The 20,754-nt window shown below is 54.6% G+C and overlaps 1 protein-coding gene across 1 annotated transcript in view; it reads right to left on the bottom strand.

Moving 5' to 3' along the window:
• Positions 1-20,754, bottom strand: part of DSCAML1 (DS cell adhesion molecule like 1) — a 330,897-nt gene that overhangs the window by 8,155 nt on the left and 301,988 nt on the right. The window contains 8 exon segments of the mRNA XM_077777444.1: positions 713-1,000; positions 1,326-1,514; positions 2,195-2,293; positions 2,542-2,705; positions 3,048-3,165; positions 5,474-5,627; positions 11,415-11,554; positions 18,795-18,950. Coding sequence (XP_077633570.1) covers positions 713-1,000; positions 1,326-1,514; positions 2,195-2,293; positions 2,542-2,705; positions 3,048-3,165; positions 5,474-5,627; positions 11,415-11,554; positions 18,795-18,950 — 1,308 coding nt within the window.

Genomic DNA, 20,754 nt, shown 5'->3' with positions numbered 1-20,754 from the left:
TCTATGTGCCTTTAATGTATGTGCATGTGTGTGCGCGCATGTGTGTATATGAGTGTGTGCATGTGTATGAAGTACACCAGTTAGTGCTCACCAAACACCCACGTGCTCACCTACATCTCCCAGACCTCCTGAGTTAGATTAGAATCACGTGGCTAGTTCTGGACAACAGAGTGAACAGAAGTGACGAGCGGCACCTCCTGGCCAAGGCAGTTAAGAACTGGGGTGCCTCTTCTCTCTCTACTTGGTGACCTTGGAGGCTACCCATTCAAGATGGCATAGCCAGAAGATGATGGCCAGCCAACCCTCTTAACAGGTTATGAGAGCAAGAAGCAGATCTTCATGGAGCCTTTGGTGTCTATCTGTTACTGCAGCAGAGGCCATCCCATCCTGGCTAATGCACCATGTTAGCAGAGGGGCCTCAGAGGGCAGGGCCTCAACTACATCTCTACATGCCTCTCCGTCTCTCCTAAGCAGCAGAGAGCAAGGACCGCACCTTCAAGGACCCTCACAAGCCTCAGTGTGACTGTTCGCCTGTCTGTAGGTCTGTATGGGTCACTCTGGTGGACCCGCCCACCGGCCTTCCTGCCTACCGTCTGCGGCTCCCTTCCCTGTCTCCAGCTTTCCCCTTTGTTTTTCAACTTGTCTGTCCTGTCTTTATGCACCGGCCTCTCTGCCAGCCTCCCTGGGGACACGCGGCCGCCCTGGGACTCACTCCCGTCGTAGTCCAGGGTGGCGAACTGCGCAGTCTCGTTGCCGCAGCCAGCGCTGTTGCAGGCCCGCATGCGCAGCTCGTACCACGTGGCCTCCCGCAGCTCGGTCAGAAACACCTCCCCGGAGCTGTTGGCCCGCAGCCCCTGCCAGGCCCAGGTGCCCTTGGGCCGGTACTCCAGGACGATGGCGGTGATGGGGCAGCCCCCGCTGTTCCAGCCCTGCAGGTTAAGCCGAGCATGCGTGGAGTTGATGTGGGTAAACAGGTGCTGGTCTTTGCTGAAGGAGGGCTCTGGGGGGCCACAGGGAGAGAGCGTGGTTAGAGACCGCGAGGAGGGGGTGCGTTCGTCCGCGGGGGGAGGGAGTCCNGGACCTGAGGAGGAGGCCTCAGCAAAGGAGGAAGGGCTGTGGGAAGAAGGAAGAGGCTGCTAGCCCTCCAGGGAGGAGGGGCCTGTTTCTCCTACTGTGATTGGTCAGGGTACTATCCATAGGCGGGAACTTGGCTAAGCCCCTCCCTCAGCCTCCGCTTCCCAGCGCCCTCCTTCCCCGCCCCAGCCATCTTCCATCCCCGGGGCCTGCGCCCATCCCACCCCAGCTGGGTCCTCGCTAAGCCTCACCCCGCCCGTGGGTCTTTGCCTCGATGATCTCGCTGATGCGCCCGGAGCCCACGCTGTTCTTGGCCGCCAGCTTCACCTTGTACCACGTGCCGCACTTGAGGCTGTCCAGCTTGAAGGACCGCTCGCCTGAGCTGATAAACACGTCCTTCCACTCTTCGCTGTTGTCCACCGAGTACTGCAGCACGAAGCCTGCCCGGGAGGTTTGCCTGGCTCAGGGCGGGCAGGGCGGGGCCTGGGACACCCCGACAGGCGTCGTGGGGCTGGGCTCCCGGCAGGGGCGGAGTGGGGCCTTTGGTGATGGGGGGAGGGCCCACGCAGGTTGGACACAAAGCTACAAGGAGTTTTCCTGCTCTTTCTTTGGCAGCTAAGGTGGAGAGGGGAGCAGAAAGCAGAGCCTTGAGGCTTAAAAGGGGCCCTGTTTAGACCCTGCTGCTCCAGGGATGGGCCCCCCTGACTGGCAGTATTAGGTCACCTGAGAGCCTGTCAGATCCCACCCCAGACCTCCTGAATCAGAATCTGCATTCCTTAAGATCCCCCTGCTGACTCATGTGCATATTCAAGGTTGAGAAGCACTTGCTGTCTACTGTTACAGATTTGGGAACTGAGGCCCAGAGAAGAAAACAGATCTCTCCAGGTTCACACGGGTCACCAGCAGCAATCGGGGCGGGCCATCTAAAACCGGGATACCTAGGCTGGTGACTTTCTGTGGTACCTGGGTAACTTTCTTGTGGTCCGAATTCCCCCCCCCCCATTCATCACTTCCGGGGCATTATGGGGACAAAGCGGTGACTGTGGGTGAAGCCCTCCCCTGCTTCTGGGCCCAGAGTTTCTTCCCCTCTTTCCCCCCTCCTCCTCCAGACCCCTCTCACCTCGGATGGAGCTGCCCCCATTGTCACCTGGAATCCAGGTCAGGGTGATGGACGAAGCGGAGGTTTTAGAGACAGTGAGGCGGGGCTGGTCCGGGGGAACTGTGAGGGAAAGCCACCAGGCCTCACCACAAAGCGTTAACATCTGATGGGGGTGGGGGGGACTGGGGTATCCCAGCTGCAACTGAGGCCAAGGCCTGGCTTTCCCAGCCTCTTGCAGCCTCCCCAGCTCCTGCTCATTCTCTCCATCCCTCCTGCCTTCTCTTCCATGTGGCACCTCTGTTCCACTAAGGGTCTGTCGCCCAGGTCGTTGGGGAGCGTGGTGGGGCGCCGGCCTTCCTGGGCCTTACCTTGCACCAGGAGGTTGATGATGATGGTGTCAAAGCCCCCAGTGTTGGTGGCCGTGCACGTATAGTAGCCTGAGTCCTCGGCCTTCACGGCGCGCAGCAGCAGCGTGCCATTGGTATGGATGAGCCGGTGGCCGTCCATGGACACGGGGATGGCCGAGTCTTCACTGCAGGGGTCGGGGGGCAGAGATGGGTTATGGTCAGCACCCCTTCTTCCTGGGGCCTCTCCCAGGACTGTAGGGAAACAGGGCTGGGAGCAGGCGGAGGCTGACTAGGGGGCACTTCCTGGGGATATCCAGTAACCCTGCCCTCTTCAAGCCCCCAGGGGAGGGAGACACTCGGCAGTCAACAGCGGGGAGCCAGGGGGCCCAGGCCTCCCGGAGAGCAGCAGCTGCGACCCTGGCAGGGCCTCTGGTCAGCTGGAAGGTGGGGGCGTCCGATTCTTTTCTTTATGGCTCTTCTACCACTCATCACTTGGGTCACTCAGCCCTCCAGGGTCCCGCACATACCTGTCCTTGGTCCACTTCACAGCAGGGGCTGGGTCTCCCACTGAATTACAGGGCAGCCGGACATCTTTCATCCAGGGTGTCGTCACGGTGCCTCCGAATGAGATGATCTTTGCTGGGGCTATGGGAAAGAGAGCATGAGGGTACCCCACTGCTACCCACAGTGCTGTACCGGGCTGCCTTTCTTGGGGCTCCCCAAATTTACAATTCGAGTCCCCCGGCTCCTACCTGACCTCCACTCTGAACTTGGAGCAGGGGTGGGTGTAGGCAATTTCAGATGGGAGTCACTGGTTCCACAAACATTTATCAAATAAATACTTGTTATGGGCCAGGTATCACATGAGGCTCTGAAGAGTCACAAAATGAGAAAGATCTATTCCCTGTCCTCAAGTTACACATTGTCCAAGAGGGAGACAGATACTTAAAAAGTAGCATTACAGGGTTGGGGGGCACACCTGGGTGGCTTAGTCGGTAAAGCATCTGACTCTTGCTCTCATCTCAGGTCTTGATCTCAGGGTCATGGGCTCCACGTTGGGCATGGAGCTCAACTTAAAAAAAATTTTTTCCCCCATTGGTAGAATATACTATAGTAGCGACAGGTACACGTAACTGTGGGAGCTCACAGGAGGCGTGAACTCTGCCAGTTCAGTGGTGGTGGCGGTGATGGCCAGGGAGGCTCCTGGAATTGGGAAGCTCTGCCTTGAACCTTAAGGGCTAAAAAGGAAGGAAAGTCACGGCGGGCAGAGGCCGCGGCAGTGAGCAGAGGCCTGGAGGCCTGAGACACGCGGGAAGCGGGAGGGTCTGCAAACACTCTGGCGTGACCAGAGCGCAGGGTGAGGGAAGGGGGGTGCGTGGTGAGCAGGAGCTGAAACACGGGGCAGGGTGGGGGCGCTCTGTTGGCAGAACAAGGAGACTGGACTTCCTCTTGGGGACACGAGGAGCCACTGGAGGCTTAGAAGTAAGTAGCGACACGTTCAGAGCGGAGTTGTAGATAAAGCCCTGGCTGCTGGCAGGGGAAGGTTTGGCGGAGGTGTGGACGGCGCAGGGCGGTGGCCAGAGGGCAGGGCGGAGATGCTGTGAGTGGGTGAGGAGGGAGGGGCTCCAGGAAGAGCCCTGGGGACCTGGGGTCTGACTGGCTTTAAGGAAGAGACAGAGGGGAGGGGATGATGACTGCCTGACTCCGGCGGGGTGACGGTGGCCTCTCGGAGAGCAGGCACACAGGAGGAGGAGGAAAAACGGGGACACTTAGCCTCACACCGAACCTGGCGTCACCCGTGTGGGGGAAGTAGAAAGCAGTCAGATATACACGTTCCAGAGCACGAGAGAAGCGGCTGGGTCACAGACCCTCGTGTGGGAGTCCGCGGCCCAGGGACTGGGGTCACCAGGAGCGGGAGTGCAGACTGACAGAGGGGCGGCAACAGCATACAGCCACGGAGGAGAAAGGAGCCTCCCCGGGGAGGACCAGGGCGCGCCGGCGGCATCGCGCAAAGCAAGAAAGGCAAAGAGGTCACGGGTACCCGAGGAAGGTGACCACGGCAGGTGCCTCACAGGTCACCAGGCCGTGTTAAAGGTGTTAAGTTAACCGAGCGACCAAACGCTTTAGAGTTCCAGACCCGGGACTGCCACGTGGCTGGGGTTGGTTCCTGGGGCCCCAGGGCTACAGACCCACGTGGCCGTGGGAGGAGGCAGGCCCATGAGGAAGGCGGCCTTCCCATGGAGGCCCAGAGCCGAGGCAGAGGACTGCAGTTAGGGGCTGGCAGGGGGTAAATCCCATGCACAGGGGGCCGATCAGCCGCTGTGTGCGGCTGCCTCTCGCTCTCGGGCTGGGGCCTCAGAACTCTCCTTCCCTGTGCAGGGCGGGTACACGTGCCCCCATTCCATACTCATGCCCAGGCCAGGGGTTCGGTGGGGGCGCTCCCGAAGAACACAGCCCGCGCGCAGCATCCAGAGCCTCCTCGGGCTGCACTGGGTCAACGCCCGTGGACTGAGTGAATCAGCATCAGCGGCACCAGCTCTACCTGCAGCGTCTAGGCTTTGGCGTGACGAGGCCCCCGCTACGGCCCTCGGCTCTGTGGAAGCAGCGTTCCCTGCCACCATCCCCTCTTGGGACAAAGACTCCGCCGTGAACTGGGAGTGAGGCCAACGTCCCTTCTTTCAACCCTGCGGTAGAGTTCGGAGTGGGGGACCTGGGCGCTCCTCCATGCCACCCACCCCCGAGCAGCTGTGCGGCCTGCAGCCTGCTGTAGGGCCTTCTGGGCGTCAGGGGGCAGCAGAAGCCTGGCGTTGGTGCAGGCGGGAGGCGGGTGGCGGCTGGCTCCTGGCAGCCAGGTCGCAGACAGGGTGGAGAGAGATACCCCCTGTCTGGGGAGAGCCCGGGTTCTAGAAGGGGGCTTCTGGCAGCTCCTCCCGCTCAGGCCCGGGCGGCTTACCCTTGCCTGCAGGCTCGATGGTGACCTTCTCGCTGCTGTTGCCCGTGCCGGCAGAGGTCACGGCAGCCACCCACAGCAGGTACTGTTGCCCGCGGTGGAGGTGGGCGATCCGGTAGAAGAGCTGCTCTGGACTCGTCTCGTACTCGCTCGGAGCCTGCGGGATGGGGGCGAAGAAGCGCTAGAACCCAGGCTCCTGGGCCTCCAGCCCCAATCTCCCCGGGGGACCTGGGCTCGGCGTAGGGGGTGGCCCAGTTAGGGGGGTGGGAAGAGGAGGCAGGATTCTGCCTCGTTTACCCTTTGTGGTTTGGCTGCAGCAGGGAGGAGGGTCTGCGCTGGGCTTGGCCCTGGGGGCCGATGGGCCCGCTCTGGCGTGGTGCTGGGCCGGCCTCAGTTTACTCCTTTGACCCATCCAGACCCTGGCAAGTGTGGCTGCAGGTCAGGTGAGTGATGGAGGGAGTCAGGACAAGGGAGAACGGAGGAGGGAGGGTCCCAGGAAGACCCAGAGGAAAGGGAGTCAGTCTCTGGGAAGAAGCTAAGTCACCGCATTTGCCTTATTAGGGTTGTAGACAGGCTCCCCAGCCCGTGCGGGCTCCGCACCTCCTCCCAGCCCTGCGTCTAATTACCGCTCCTTCATCCTGCGGGAGCAAACCGTCCGGGGGGCAGAGGGGGTGGGAGACCCAACTCTGAAAGCTTCGCCGGGCAGCACTTCGTTCATGATTATTAGTGGTAAAGACCACCGTATACATGTGTAGGTTGTATAAATCTATAAAATTTTTTTAACCAAATGACAGTTTTGACAAGTTGCCAACAAAACAATATCGGATCCCAGTGGTTTTACCAGTTGCTTTGATGAAAAGATTATGTTGCCTTGGAAACCAGAGGCTCAGATATTGAAATGAATTTGAGAAGGAGCTTTTGATAAGCGCTAGTTTGCAGACCTCCTGTCAGCCCCTTCCCTGGTCCAGGCGGGATGGGGCTGACTTTCATTTTATTTTATTTTTTGGTCAGCCGCGGGGAAGGGAAAGGAGGGCAGCACTAGGGCCTCTTTGAAATCAGGGCAGAAATCTAGTGGGGGGAGCGGCCCCCGGAACAGATGGGGGGCCCTGAGGCCAGAGGGAGCTAATAATTAGTTATCTCTGCAGTCATGGGATCTTGCACACATGCACGCTCACATGCACACGGACCTGTGGATGCATCCACGCACATGCTGAAGGACAGACCTGCAGACAGAGGTGGGGTCACAGAGGGACATTCTCTGCACCCCCTGGGAGGGCGGAGGGGTCCAGTGACTTATGGCAGGAAAAGCCATCCCTTTTGCCCCCGGCCGTCTGCAGGGAGATGTTAGGAAGGAGGCGCAGGCATCTCCTCACATACAGCTCCCTGGCAAATTCTCCCGCCTGCCTCCTGCATGGAGATTTGGCCTTGAACCCGGGGGGTCCCCGCTGCACACAGGTGCAAAGCCACCTTCAGGCCTGGTACTTGGGAAGTCTTTGCAGGCGACCCGGGGGACCGTGAGGGTACCTGTAGTTCCTGCCTGCATGAAGTAGGGTGCTGTAGTGTGTCCAGCACCCGCTGGCCCTTCTTACCGAGCGTATGTCTCATAGCTCATACACCGTTCTCTCTCAAGGGTCCCGGGGCCTCAGTTTTCTATTCTGTGAACTAAAGAAAGCAATACCGCTCTGCCTCAAGAGCCCCCGTGTGGTTACAGAGAGGCACAAATAGGAGGGGGTGGGGGTGGGGGGCGAGTCCTGTGTAAACTGGGACGCATTCTTCTCCCGGCTCAGTCTTCTGTGAGGACTGAGGTGTGCACGTGCATGTGTGGAGAAAAGTCATGTGTCTGTGTGTTTGTGAGCGTACGTTTGTGTCTACGCAGGGCAGGAAAGGTTTGGCTTCCCTTTGAAGGTGTTGGCATCGTCTCCAGACCCCAGGGTCTTCCTTTGAACCTGGGCTCCCCAAGAACCTCCTGGAATCAGTTTTAAAAACACATCACTGNCAAACCATGAGAGACGCTTGAATGCTGAGAACAAACTGAGGACTGATGCAGGTGGGAGGGGGAGGGGGGAGATGGGCATGGAGGAGGGCGCTTGTGGCGATGAGCACTGGGTGTTCTATGGAAACCAACTTGACAATAAACTATTTAAGAAAAAAATAAATAAGATAAATACTTTTAACTGAAAAGAAAAAAACCCCACATCAATATGCTCCCAGATAAGGTCCCAGTAGGTCAAAGGTTAGAAAGAAAAAGGTAAAACTGAAAGTATTTGTCTTTCTAACCATAAAAATAAAGGCAAAAATCACAAATGGCAGTGGCTCATAAATTTGAGTCACAAAATGTACGGCACACCAAAAATAGTATCAAAAGGCAAGCAATGAGCTGGCAAATAATTGCAGCCAAGGTGATTTTAAAAAACGGTTATTATCCTTATATGTAAAGAGCACTCACAAATCAAGGAGAAAGAACCATGAACCACCCCAATAAAAAATGGATACAGGACATGAATTGATGATTTTACCCAAAGATGGAAAAAAAAAACCCAACCAATAAACATAATAACAATAATCAACCTAACTAGTAATGAAAGGAATATTTCTAAAATAGGATACCTTTTTTCAACTCCAACTGGCAAAAATGAAACATATATAATACTTTGGATTCGCATAGGTGTAAGAAACTAGTATAGACTTATATTACTGGTGGCAGCATAAATTGGTTCCAACTTTCTGAGTGGTAATTCACAAACATATATGCACATTTTAAGAATATCCATATTCTTTGTGACTCAGGAATTACTATAGAAACTTACCTAAGAAAATAATAAAACATGTGCATAAAGACTTATATGAAGAATGTTCAATGAAGTATTATTTATAATGTTGACCATTTGAAAATAGATTAAGGATAGAATAATGAGGGCACCGGTTAAATAGATTATATACATATGGGCATTCAAGGCCATGTCTGAAAAAAGTATGTGATGCTGTGGGAAAGAGTCTACATATATTATACGGAAAACACAGATTATATAACATTATGAAAAATTTTGTTTTGATTTTTTATAAAAAACCCCATAATGTATGTACAGATCAAAGGCTGGAAGGCTATATACCAAAACATTGCCAGCGTTTATCTTCAGGGCATGAGTACAAGTAATTTCTACTTTTCTATCTATTCTCTTATGTATTTATAGAATTTTGAACAATAAAATTGCATTACTTTGATAATCAGAGAATAACAACAGATGTATTAAAACATTTGGTACCATTTCTAATGGGACTCAGTGCAGCTCTGGCTGCCCCCAGGGCATAACTTCCGGGAGCCCCTGTCACACGCGGTCCCCATCTATTCTCGGGATTCCACATATGCGTGGTCTTACACTCTAGTATGTGTGCACATGTTAGACTCACGTGCATTGCCTCTGACCTCACACTCACACCCATGGTTTTGGACTGTACACACCTGTGTCCTCACCCCCAGCCACTCCTAGAACTCTTTCGTAAGTGGATTTGTGATGCAGTTGTTTGGAATTTGGAGTATATTCGTGCAGAGCAGTAACATGACACAGTCACATGTGGTGGTCAGGTCTCTGGGTTCCCTGCGGAGGCGGTCTCTACCCCACCAGGTGCTGAACTGAAGCTCCCGTCACACGCCCCCTGGCCCCCTGTGTGCCTCTGGGATAGGAACTCTCCCCAGGAGAGAGGAGCTTCCTCCGTGCTCAGGAGATGAAGAGAAGGGGGAGGGCCCAGGGTCTCCAGCAAGGCTTGGGCACCAGGAGCTCCGTTCTGGGTGCTCGTGAAGCCTGAGTTAATGAGGAGGCAGCACTCCTCTGAAAGGCTTCATTGTTGGAGGAGGAAATGAGCGCACGAAGCCAAGCTCGAGAATGAGTACCCTCTCCCATCAATTTATAAAGGGAAACTTGCCCAACGTCTAAGGCTTTACAATTGCCAGGCTGCTCGTAATTCATTCATCAAATGTGTATTTAGTGACAGTGATGTTCCAGGCATAGTGTTTGGCAGCTGGGGGACCCAGCGATGAGAAGATGCTGTCCTTGTCCTCACAGGGCCCTGCGGACCAGCGCGGGAGACAGAGAAGTGCACAGCTAATTGCCATCGAACGCATTCGGTGGATGACAGAGGATAAAGACCATGCCACGGCAGGGGTCAGCAGGGGCAGAGGTGTGGGCTGGGAAAAGGCACAGCAGGCGTCCAGAATGGTGACAAGCTTCGGATGTGTGTGTCGGGGAGAGTGGGGTGCAGGGGGAGAGGGGAAAGAGGGCCAGACAGCACAGCTAAAACATTGACTGGAAAATGGGCACAGCCACCCAACAATGGCAGCACATCCTCAACATCCAGACCCCACGGCTCAGCATTTCCTGTCCTGGGTACACACCCAACAGGCACACGTGCACACGAGCACCAGGACACATGTGTATGGGTGTGCACAGCAGCGCCGTAAGGAACAGCTCCGAACTGGAACCTACCCAAATGCCTATCAGCGGGTAATGAAATGGATGAGACAATTCTACATACGCGCACTGCTGAAACCTATACAGAAGCGAGACGGAATGACCTATAACCACACCCAACAAGGGGGAGGAAATTCACAAGTTCAAAATAATGTTGAGTAAAAGGAGCCAGATAAATGGTATGAACTTCACTTATACAATGGACAAAAACAGGCAACACGAATCTGAAGTCAGGATGGTGGTCGTCACCCTGGCAGGGGGAGGGTGGTGACCGGAAAGGGCACAAGGAAGTCCTCTGGGGTGTCGTGAGGTCGTGTTCCCTGCCCTGGGTGCTGCCCGCCCAGTGTGCTGTGAAATTTCATGGAGCTGTACGCCCACGGTATGTGCACTTTTCTGCATATGAGCTGGTGGCCGTGAGGACGGAGGGGAGGACACAGGGTCACTGAAAAGATACTTCTGGGCCTCCCCTCTGGTAGCAGAACTCTGGCCTCACTGGCACAGAGCTGGGTCCCCTACTGCTCAGAGGGTAATTCAGAAAGACCACAGGGGAGCGGAGCGGAGGAGGAGATGACACAATTACCGAGTAATTTCAGGGCAGCTTGCCCGGCTGCCAGGAGCTCGTCCGCAGATGCTTGGGCTGCTGTCCCACCACAAGCTGCCGGGGGAGGGGGACCTGGCCACCNCCCTGGGGGGCAGGTGCCCTTGCTCTTGTGACCGGAACAGCCGTGCTCCGGAGTAGTCACCCAGCAGAACTCAGGGCTTGAAAGGCTGAGATCAGGAAAGGTAGAGGGAAGGATGCACATTATGGATATGGGGGCAGAGACGCTGCACCCACCTTCACCCTCTCTCCCCTCTCTGTGGGCCCCTCTGGTTCCTCTGAGCACCCAGTGGAAGGGGAGGGGCCAGCCCCCTGCACTGCACTCCCAGCTTTGGGCAGATATTGCAGTCTGAGCCCTCTCCCCAACAGTGTGAGGCCCAGCCCGGGCCCAGGGAGAGATGCCCTTGCCTTCCGTCCGCCATTTTCCTCCCCTCTCCAGCGGGCTCCATGCTGAGGAGGCCCCTCAGGGCAGAGCTCCAGCAGCCATGGGAAGCCAGACCACTCATGCTGGAGCACGATTCATTTCCAGAGGCCATGGACTAGGCAGGCCCCAGTCACCAGCTCTGGGGTCTTCAGCCAGACCAGAAACCAGAAGAGCTGAGCCCTCGGTCTCTCTTTCACATCTGCTTGGTGGTGACCCCTGACTCCAAGAAGCCTCCGGGGGTTGTGACAACCTTGCGGCCCCTGGGTCGGAGGACTGACCCAAGAGGGACACCAGGTAAGGCTTCAGCTGCTCTTGAGTGACCAGTGCCCATTCTTATCCATGAGTTCAGGTAGAAACATGGATACAAGCAGCCCCGGGTTTGGCCTGGAAGCCCGCTGATCTTTGGTACGTTCCTTTCTCCTGGCCCTCCCATCATTCGGCACTGGGCCCACTTACCGGCTGGCCGGATCCAGGGCTGGAGCAGAAGATGGTGTACTTGCGGATGACCCCATTGGGCTTGTTTGGGGGGAGCCAAGACACGACCACGCTGCTGGCGGACGAAGGGACAGCTTTGATGCCCGCAGGGGGACCTGGAACTGAGTAGGGAGAAGTCCAGGTCAGTTTAGAGAAAGGAGGGGGTTAGCCATTGGGAAAGAATAACATGGTGGGCAGAGTGAGGCAGATCAATCTGGGAGAGCTTCCTGGAGGAGGTATCCTTGACCTATGGTTTAAAGGGGGAGGTTTCAGCATGGCAAACAGGTGAGGAGAAAGGTGGTCATTTTGGGCTTGTAACAAAGTTTCCAAGATGGAGGCACTGGGAACGGCCCGCTTCAAAACTGTTTGGCCAGAACCAAGGCCTTAGGACACTCAAGAGAGAAACAGAACTTGTGGGGAATTCACATCAATCCCTGTGACCTTAACCTGCTTCCTCTCCCAGTGCTCAATGACTAGCTTCTTTGTAGACCAAACATACATACTGGCCACTTTGCTCTTTGGCCTGGGAGCTCCTTGAGGCTGGGGGCTCCATGGACTCACAGAGCGGGCCTCCTCCTGAGGGTCAGGGGCTGGTGTCAGCCGGTGGGTGGCTGGGTTTCCTGCTATGTGCCCAGGGCACTGCCTTTAGGGTGCTGCCTAGGCCCTTTCTGTTTCTAGGAGGGGAAGTCTACTTGAGAACTGGCTGGGATGTCCATCCTAGGGGCATACCAATTCGTGTGGCTTCTGCCCTCCCACTGTCCCCATCTCTGGTCCCGCCTGGCCCAGCTCGGTCCCTAGCGCTCTGCTCTGGAGACTAGAAGCTTCCTGTTTTCAGCTCCCCTTCATCTATGCCCTGAATTGCTGTGTATTTGTCTTCCCTCCTGGGAGTTTTTATGCTCCTTTGAGGACAGTGATGGCATCCTACTCAGCTCATTTTTGCCTCCCCTGAGTCTCAGTTTCCCCATCTAGATAATGGGCATAATAACCACCACATTAAAGATTTGTAAGAGGTGATTAGCGCTGATTAAAATAAAGCACCTGGTACAGCACTTGCCACATAGAAGACACGCAATAAACGGTGACAATGATCGGTTTTGCTCTAGCACCTACTGCAATTTTTTAAAAAATCTAGTAAGTGGTCAACAATTCTAGGCTAAATAAAATTGACGATCCATCGCAGCCATCCACCCAGGGGCCTGAGCCCTCCATCAGAGCTACAGCCCTGACATCTTGCTTCTGCTAGTGTCTCTGCATGCTGTGGGGTACAGGGGACCACGGGTGACCAGCGAAGCCAGGGTGCTAACTCGGGTTCAGATCTTTTCTGTCCTTGCTTGCTTCTTTCTTCATCAGTAACTGAGAAGGGTATGTTGAGATCTCCCCCATGACTCTGTGTCTATTTTTGTAGTCCTGTCGGTCTTTGCTTTTATGTATTTTGAGGTTATGTTATTATGTTCACAACAAATTCAGAACTGTTTTATTTGACTAGTAAATTGGGTCTTTTATCCTAACAGGGTGTCTTTCTGTAATGGTGCCTTTAATCCTTTCCCATTGAATCTTTCTCTACCTTTATGTCTTAGGTGTCTCCTATAAACAGCACATATTTGGGTTTTGTTTCACTGCTGAATAGTCTGATAGTCTTTATCTTTTAATTGAATAATTTAGTTGATTTATCATTAATGCAACCACTTATATGTTTGGGTTTAAATACCTCATTTTACTAAATGCTTTGTCCCTCCTATTCTGTTTTTATTTCCTTTTGTGCTTTTTTTTTTTTTTGGATGGAGTCTTTTAAAAAATACTTCACTTCCCCTCTTTATTAGATTGGTTCTTAGACAGCCTCTCACGACTTTTAGGGGTTACTCAATGTGAACCTTTGACTTAGCAAAGTCAAACATCACTAATTGACACTTGTTTATTCTCTCAGAAAATGCAAGAGACTTTAAATTTCTTACCCTCTCCCAATTTCTATGCCATTGTTGTATATTTTAACTAGGTATATATTTTAGACCCTTCCCAAGATGATATCACCATCATCATCATCATTATGCAGTCAGTATTAATGGAGATTTAATTGCTCTTTGCTTCTTGCATCACAGAGCTCCTACCTGGGATCATTTTCCTTCTAGCTAAGGAATACCCTTTACTATTTCTCCAGAGCAGGTGTGTTGGTGATACATTTCTCTCGGTTTTTGTCTGAAAACATCTTTATTTTATTTTAATCTTGGAGAGTATTTTGGCTTGGCATAAAATCAGAGGTTGACAACTATTTTCCTTACATTTCCTTATTATTTATAACACTGCATTGTTTTCTCACTTCCACGGCTTCAACTGTTTCTCGTTTTGTTTTTATTATTACGTTGTTTCTGATAAAGTAGCAGTTAATCTAATTGTTTGTCCTGTGAAGGTAACCAATCCTTTTCACTTTGGTTGCTTTTAGGAGTTTTCTCCTTGCATTTCCTGTTTAATGGCTTTCTTGCAATGAGCCTAGGTGTGGAGTTTGTAGACTGCTTTTTGCTTTGGAGATTGATGTCTTTCATCAGTTTTGAAAAGTTTTCAGGCATTTAAAATTTTTTTCTTAACATTTTATTTCTTTCTGAGAGAGAGAGACAGCGTGAGCAGGGAAGGGTCAGAGAGAGAGGGAGACACAGAATCTGAAGCAGGCTCCAGGCTCTGAGCTAGCTGTCAGCACAGAGCCCGATGCAGGGCTCGAACCCACAAACCGTGAGATCATGACCTGAGCTGAAGTCGGACGCTTAACCGACTGAGCCACCCAGGCGCCCCTTCAGGCATCTTATCTTCTGCCCCATTGTCCTCCTTTTCTTCAAGACTTCTTCTTACATCTTCTGTGCCTTGATACTCAGAATGTGGTCCATTGGTCAGCAGCAGCGTCACCTGGGAGCATGTTAGAAATGCAAAATCTCAGGGTCCACCCTAGACCCTACCAAATCAGAATATGAATTTTAATATGACCCCCAAGTGACTGGTATGCACAGTCAAGCTTGAGAATCACTGCTCTATCTCTGACTTGCTCTTTTATTTTCCATTCATTTGTCTTTCTGAGCTTCTTTTGGGTCTTCTGATCTACCTTCCAGTCTACTAATTATCTCTTCAGCTGTGTCTAATTTGTTCTTACATCTATCTACTGAGTCCTTAATTTCAGGTAATAGTAGTTTTGGTTGCTAGATTTTCCATTTGATAGTCTCCAATTCTCTTAACATTTCAGTCTTGTTAAGAATAACTATTTGAAAATTTATATTTGATAAAACCTGTGTTTGGAATCCTCATGGGTCTCTTTCTTTTATCTGTTTTCTTTTTCTGCTTTTGCTCACATTGTTCCTCATTATTTTTCATTGTATGCCAGACACATCATTGCAGAATTGTTTGTAGAAATAGTAATCTTCCTAAATGGAGAATTCGTGTTTGCTTCTAACAGGCACCTGCAGTCTGAGGTTACCTTAATCTAACTTCCAGGACTGAGATGATGTGAAGCTGGGCTGGCTATTTCGGCGCACTTTTAATCTTACAGTGCTGCCCTCATGGTCTCGATTCAAAGTGAGGGGCATTCACCAGCTAGACCCGCCTGCCCCAGCAGGCCCTTGACTCCAACCCGCGGCTTTCTAGTGCCACTCCGATTCTCAGCCGCTGCCTCCAGATTCGGCAAATGTCCCCCACAGGGAGAGCTGTTCCAAATGCCAGGCTCACCTCCTGGGCCTCTACTCTCCCTTGGATCCTGGCCCAGCAATTCTGCACCCTCCTACCAACTCTCTGATGCCTTCAAGCAGGTGTTTTAAAAAACATTTTATACAGATTTCCTAGTGTCCTCAGCAAGAGGGAGAGTGGGTTTGAGTTACACAGTCCACCATTACTGGAAGCGCGAATCCTCCGATACGTCTCTCTAAGCTTGTCTCCACCTCTCCCTCGTCTTCACTGCCTGCCACGCTAGCACACACCTTCTGCTTCTCTGCCGCGATGCCGACAGGTTCTAACAGGCTTCTCTGATGCCGGGCTTCATCTCTGCCCCCTCCCCTAGCCCCTCCCTGCCATCTGTCGTCCACGCTTCTGTGCTGGTTACCTTCCTACAACACAGGTCCAGTCAAGCCTCGTCTTCAGTTAAATGTCTTGAAGATGGCTTAAAATCCGGCTCCACCTTTGCTCTGATTTGGTATCCCCAGGGGAGGTGGGGTGTCAGCAAGAGGCTTCGTCGCTCATGAGCGACAATGTCCAGCCAGGCCAGCCTGAGACCAAGTTATGACTGGGGGATTTGGACTGAAGAAAGAGCTTGACTTCATTTGAATTTGTTTTCATTTCATCTTTTCATTTATTTTGGTTTCCTCTACATTTCCTGCTCATTTTTTCCTTAGAAACATGCAAAATCCTGAGCTGGTGCTGGGATGGGGCGTGGAGAAATGGGCAGGGGCCAGTAGGTAGGGAGTCACAGTGTCCTTGGCTATTTGTTCAAGCTCCCAGGGCAGAGCTGGAGCCGGAACACGGGCCTGTCTGCTTCCCAAGTCAGCCGGAAAGAGCTGCAATAAGTGTCATCTACCCTGGGCGAAGCTGCAGGGGGTGGGGCGGCGCTGGCGCAGTGCCCGCTTGTCTGCCCGCCCACCTGCCATTGCTCTTCCAGGAAAGAACCCATGGCCCTCTGTCCCTCAGAGAAAGCTGTCCCCGTCACCTCCACCGGGGGATTCCCCATGCTTGGGGTAAGTCAGCCGCGATCATTCCATTCCTCTTCCCGTGGCTGGCTTCGCAAGAGGCACGTTGCCCCAGTGTGGCCAGTGGGAGATGAGGATGAATCCACTGAGGGGTTTCTGGGCAGGTTTTTTTTTTCACTCCCAGAGAGAGGCAAGCCCATAGGAGGAGACCAGTTCCCCGACTCTGAACTCGGTCTTGTCTGCAGGGATGCCGGGAGCCACGGTCATTTGGAGATGACAGAAGGAACAGCTGATGTGCCGGGGACGGCAGGGCCTAGGGCCCACGGAGCCAACCGGCCCTGCGGAGCTGCCCTCCTCAAGACTTCTTGTTATGGTTGATAACAAATCCACTTCGTGCTGAAACCTTTGTTTTTTGTTTTTTGTGTTTTTTTTTTTTTTTTTAACTTGTCTTGCTCACAGCCCACAGCGCCCTGTCTCATACGGTACAGAGGGTATGGAGGCAAGAAGGTCTTCATTTGCCTCCCAGGAGCTGAGTGACATTCAGCAAGTTGCTTTAGCTCCCCACGCCTCACTTTTCTCACCTCTAAAATGGACATAATACGTAGCCTTGCTACTGGCGAGGCTCGGTCATGCTTATGACCACATGTGGTACACAAGTGTGGCCGCTGTTCCGACGAGACCTCATCTGACATCCTTCTGGCCCGGGGTCTCCCTTTGGGGGCAGGCACTGAGCCTCTCAGGGGTGCCTGGGCCCACTCAAAGCAGTCACTTCACTGCCAGCACCTCGGTAGCCATTAGGCACCTGCCGTTTGCTGGCACTGCACGTTTTAGAAAGGATTTTACAGTTAACTTGCTTCTTAGGACAACGCAATGAGTCATCACTGTCCCCATGTTATCACGAGGAACCTGAGGTTCAGAAAGGTTGGGTGACTTGCCGGTGGCCGGCGGGGCTGGGGCCTGCTCTTCCGCTGTGCTTACGAGCGCACGGAGCTTACGAGCACACATTCCACAGACAGCTCTAAATCGAAAGGTTGAAAGCTCCCTGGACCTTTGGGTTCCCTCGTGGGGAATCCCTTACCTTTGTCAAATGTGTGGAGGTGCTTATGGCTCAGGCCTCGCATCAGGCTAGGATGCAAGAAGTCTGGGGGCCTCAGTGGTTCCTCTCTAGAGGCTGGGAAGGTGCCTGCGTGTGTGGTCGAGAGGCTCCGGGAGGGGCCGGGCTCGGAGCACGGTCCCTGTTTGGTCTCCACATTAAGAGCAGGTGGCTGTGCCCGGAGCTGTCCCAGGGAACCTTGATGGGGGGATTAATGGCAGGAAAGTAGGGCAGGCAGGTTGGTAAATATTTAATTGCTCAGAGCTTACGGCGTGGAGGGGGCTGATCTGATAGAAGGGCAGGGCTTAGAGAGAGTGGGGGCCTGGATTAAACTGCTCTGTTCCCCGAGCGCTGGGCTGCTCTGGGAAGCTGTCTACTGTCACTCCCAGCCTGAGACTCTCCTCTCAACAACTCTAATCCTCCAGCACCTTCTGCCAAGTGGCACAGGAGGAGCCCAGACCATGGGAACTTGGGGAAAATGGAGGCAGTGAGAGTAGGAAGCCATGACGTCAATGCTGGCTAGTTTAAGTGCCCACTGGTGTCAGCTACTCTTCACATGAACTGACTCTTTTAAAAATATAGCCCCTGCCTCAGAAGGTTGAAGAATCAGCTAAGTTATGGGGCACCTGGGTGGCTCAGTGGGTCAAGCATCTGACTGCGGCTCAGGTCATGATCTCATAGTTTGTGAGTTTGAGCCCTGCATCCGGCTCTGTGCTGACAGCTCAGAGCCCGGAGCCTGCTTCAGATTCTGTGTCTCCCTCTCTCTTCCCGTCCCCCACTCACACTCTCTCTCTTTCTCTCTCAAAAATAAATAAACATAAATAAAAAAGAATCGGTTAAGTGATGGTGTTGGGATGGGGTGAGGAAGAAAGCGGCAGCTGCAGCAGGAGCCCGGAACTGCGCATGGTCACACGCGGCGCTTCCTGGACGTGCCCCATATGAATGAGGCCCCCTGGTGGTGTGCAGCTTTGAGCCCTGGCTGGGAGTGTGGCCCTTCTCCCAACCCGTTCTCTGCTGGGTTCTCTGCTCCACCACCTCCTTACTTTGCCATCCCACCTTGGCTCCTTATCGCTGGTTTTCCTCCATTTCTNGGGGGGGGGGGGGGAGGGAAGGCTTGGAGATCATGGCTCCAAACAGAGGAACATCCCATTCTCGCCCTGAGAGCCTTCCCAGCATGCCAGACTCCGGGCCTGGACCATTCTGGGGCCTCTGCCATGTCCCTAACCTGAGATGTGTGGCGTGATGATCCTTTCTCCCTCCTCCCCAACCCCAGCCGTCTGCATCCAGAGGAAATGAGGCAGAATCTTGCCAAACAAAGGATGCCCTTGGGGAGGGGGTGGGAAGAGAGGCTTTATCTGGCCTCTGACCTAGGGCTGCCAGGGCAGCTGAGGGAGCGGGGAGTCCCAGAGCATCCCGCTACCACTTACGGTAAGATGTGTGTCCCCAAGCGGGGCCCCAGTGTGCTCAAAGCCACCCTGCAATGACGTCAAGGGACAGGAGAGGGATGGCGCCCTGCTCTCACCCTTCTCCCTGGGCAGTGCTCAGCAACAGGCCCAGGGGGGCGGGGAGCCTGGCCGGTGGGCCGAGGCCGGGCTGGGCGCGGTGCAGAGGACTCACCATCCTCCTTGGTCTGGATGTAGAGCACGCTGCTGCGCACGCCGTCCCCGGCTTGGGTGTAGGCCAGCACCTGCACGCTGTAGTTGGTGAACTTCTCCATGCCTCGCAGCTCCACCCGCTCCCGCGTGGTCGTGATGTTCTGCATCTCGCCCCACTCTGCCGGGGACAAGCAGCCTCTGAGTGCGGCCGTGCCGGCCGTGCCTGGTACCCTCTGCCAGCCGGGACTCCGGTCGGGCCGGCCCCCCTGGGCTCCGACCTTGGCTCCACGGTAGTGGTGACCAGGGGACCTCCACCTTCAGGTACCCAGGGGCAGATCTGGGGCGCTGCTCCCAGGCCACGTGTCTCTGCAAGTGGCCCAACTAGGGTGAGTGGCAAAGGCCAGGCCCAGTCCCAGCTGACCTTGCACCAAAGTCAACTTCATACTCTCGCTTTGGAATGCTTCCATCTCTCTGAGCACCCTTTCCCCTCCTCCACCTGACCCCTCTCCACGTGGGGGATCCCAAGCATGACTTGGACCCGGAAGGGAGCCTAGGCCAGGTGGGACGGTCACAGCCGTTCCTCTTTGCTGTCCCAGGGCCTCCTTGGGCTCTCAGATCACTAGGCAGTGGGTCACCCTGGGATGACTAGGGATGGGCTGAGGCTGCCTTCTCTGTGTCTGACTGCTCCCGGGCCAGCACCCTGAACTCTCAGTGGAGTATGCAAGGGGCCAAGTCCCCTTCCTTTCTACCAACCACTGAGGACACCTTCCCCAGGAAGAACCCGCACAGAGAACCTGGGCGAGGCTGGTAGAGGGGGCAGCCTCTGCCAGGAGGAGCCCAGTGAGGACCCATCCCCTGGCTCTGCCAAGGAACTTGCTGTGGACTGAAGGAGTGCTTAGGGAGATGCTCCTCCGGAAAGACCAGGCTCTTAGAAGGAGGAAGAGACAGGCTCCTGAGCTGACAGCCGTCCACTGGGACCACCAGGCTTTCCGAAAGACAGGCCCAGGCACATGGCCTGAGGACGGGCTTTGTAGAAGACAGGTGCCTGCAACCCAGCCCAGCGCCTCAGCGGGGACCCAGAGCAGGGACCTGAAGCAGACCAGGGGACCGCAACAGTCTGCTCAGGGCCAGCGGGGTGAGGATGCCGCGCCTGGCCTGAGGCCACCCCGAGGTCTAGAGGGACCTCAAGAAGCCTGAGTAGCGGGATCTTTCTTTTTAGGAAACTGGAAACCAGGGTAGACCTGTCCAGGGCCGGAGCCACAGAAAGACCCCAGAAGAGGGCAGTACGGCCAACAATCCAGGTGACTTTAGGGAAGATCGCGGGCTTAGAAAAGAGGAAGCAAGTTCTGGACCACGTGGGCCCGACCCTTATCCGGCACAGCACAAACGCACGAAGCCATCTCACAACACACGAACTGGGGACACGGCCAGAGACCCGGCCCCCGAGCTCCAGTCTCTGTGCTTTTGCGGGGAGACAGCGGAGGTGAGGCGGAGGCCAGGAAGGACACCTCTTGTCGGCAGTGCGTCTGGGCACAGAAGCATCCAGGCGGGAAGGGGGAGGCCGGTGCTCTGGAGAAATGACCACGAGCTGGAGTCTCGGGTCCTCCTGGGGGGAAGGGAGGGCCCCGGGGCTGGTGGCAGAAGGCTCAGGATCCAGGGAGGTAAGCGCCCCGGGGCCCTGACGGCCCCGATAGAACACTTCCACAGTCTGGGATGCTGGGTCGCTGGCTCGCACAGCCGCAGACTTCCTGGGCACCGCAGGGGTCCTGTGACCACCAGCAGCAGGGGCTTGGCGAGTCTGTGAGGCTGCACGGGGCTGTCTGGAGCAGCGCGCCCCAGGCTGAGGAAGGCGCACAGGGTCGGTGGCTGCCCCTCTGCCAGTCCTGCCCTGGCTTCACTGCACGTTCTTCCCCACCTTTCTCCGGGTCCAAGGCCGCAGATCTGTATGGACTGCTTGCCCCGCACCCCCCCACCCCGCCCCC

Source organism: Crocuta crocuta, unplaced genomic scaffold (assembly GCF_008692635.1).
Source record: "Crocuta crocuta isolate KB4526 unplaced genomic scaffold, BGI_CrCroc_1.0 scaffold271, whole genome shotgun sequence".
In the NCBI taxonomy this organism is placed as follows: Eukaryota; Metazoa; Chordata; class Mammalia; order Carnivora; family Hyaenidae; genus Crocuta; species Crocuta crocuta.
Note: the sequence above shows the minus strand (reverse complement) of the source record. Positions and strands in the feature narration are given on the sequence as shown.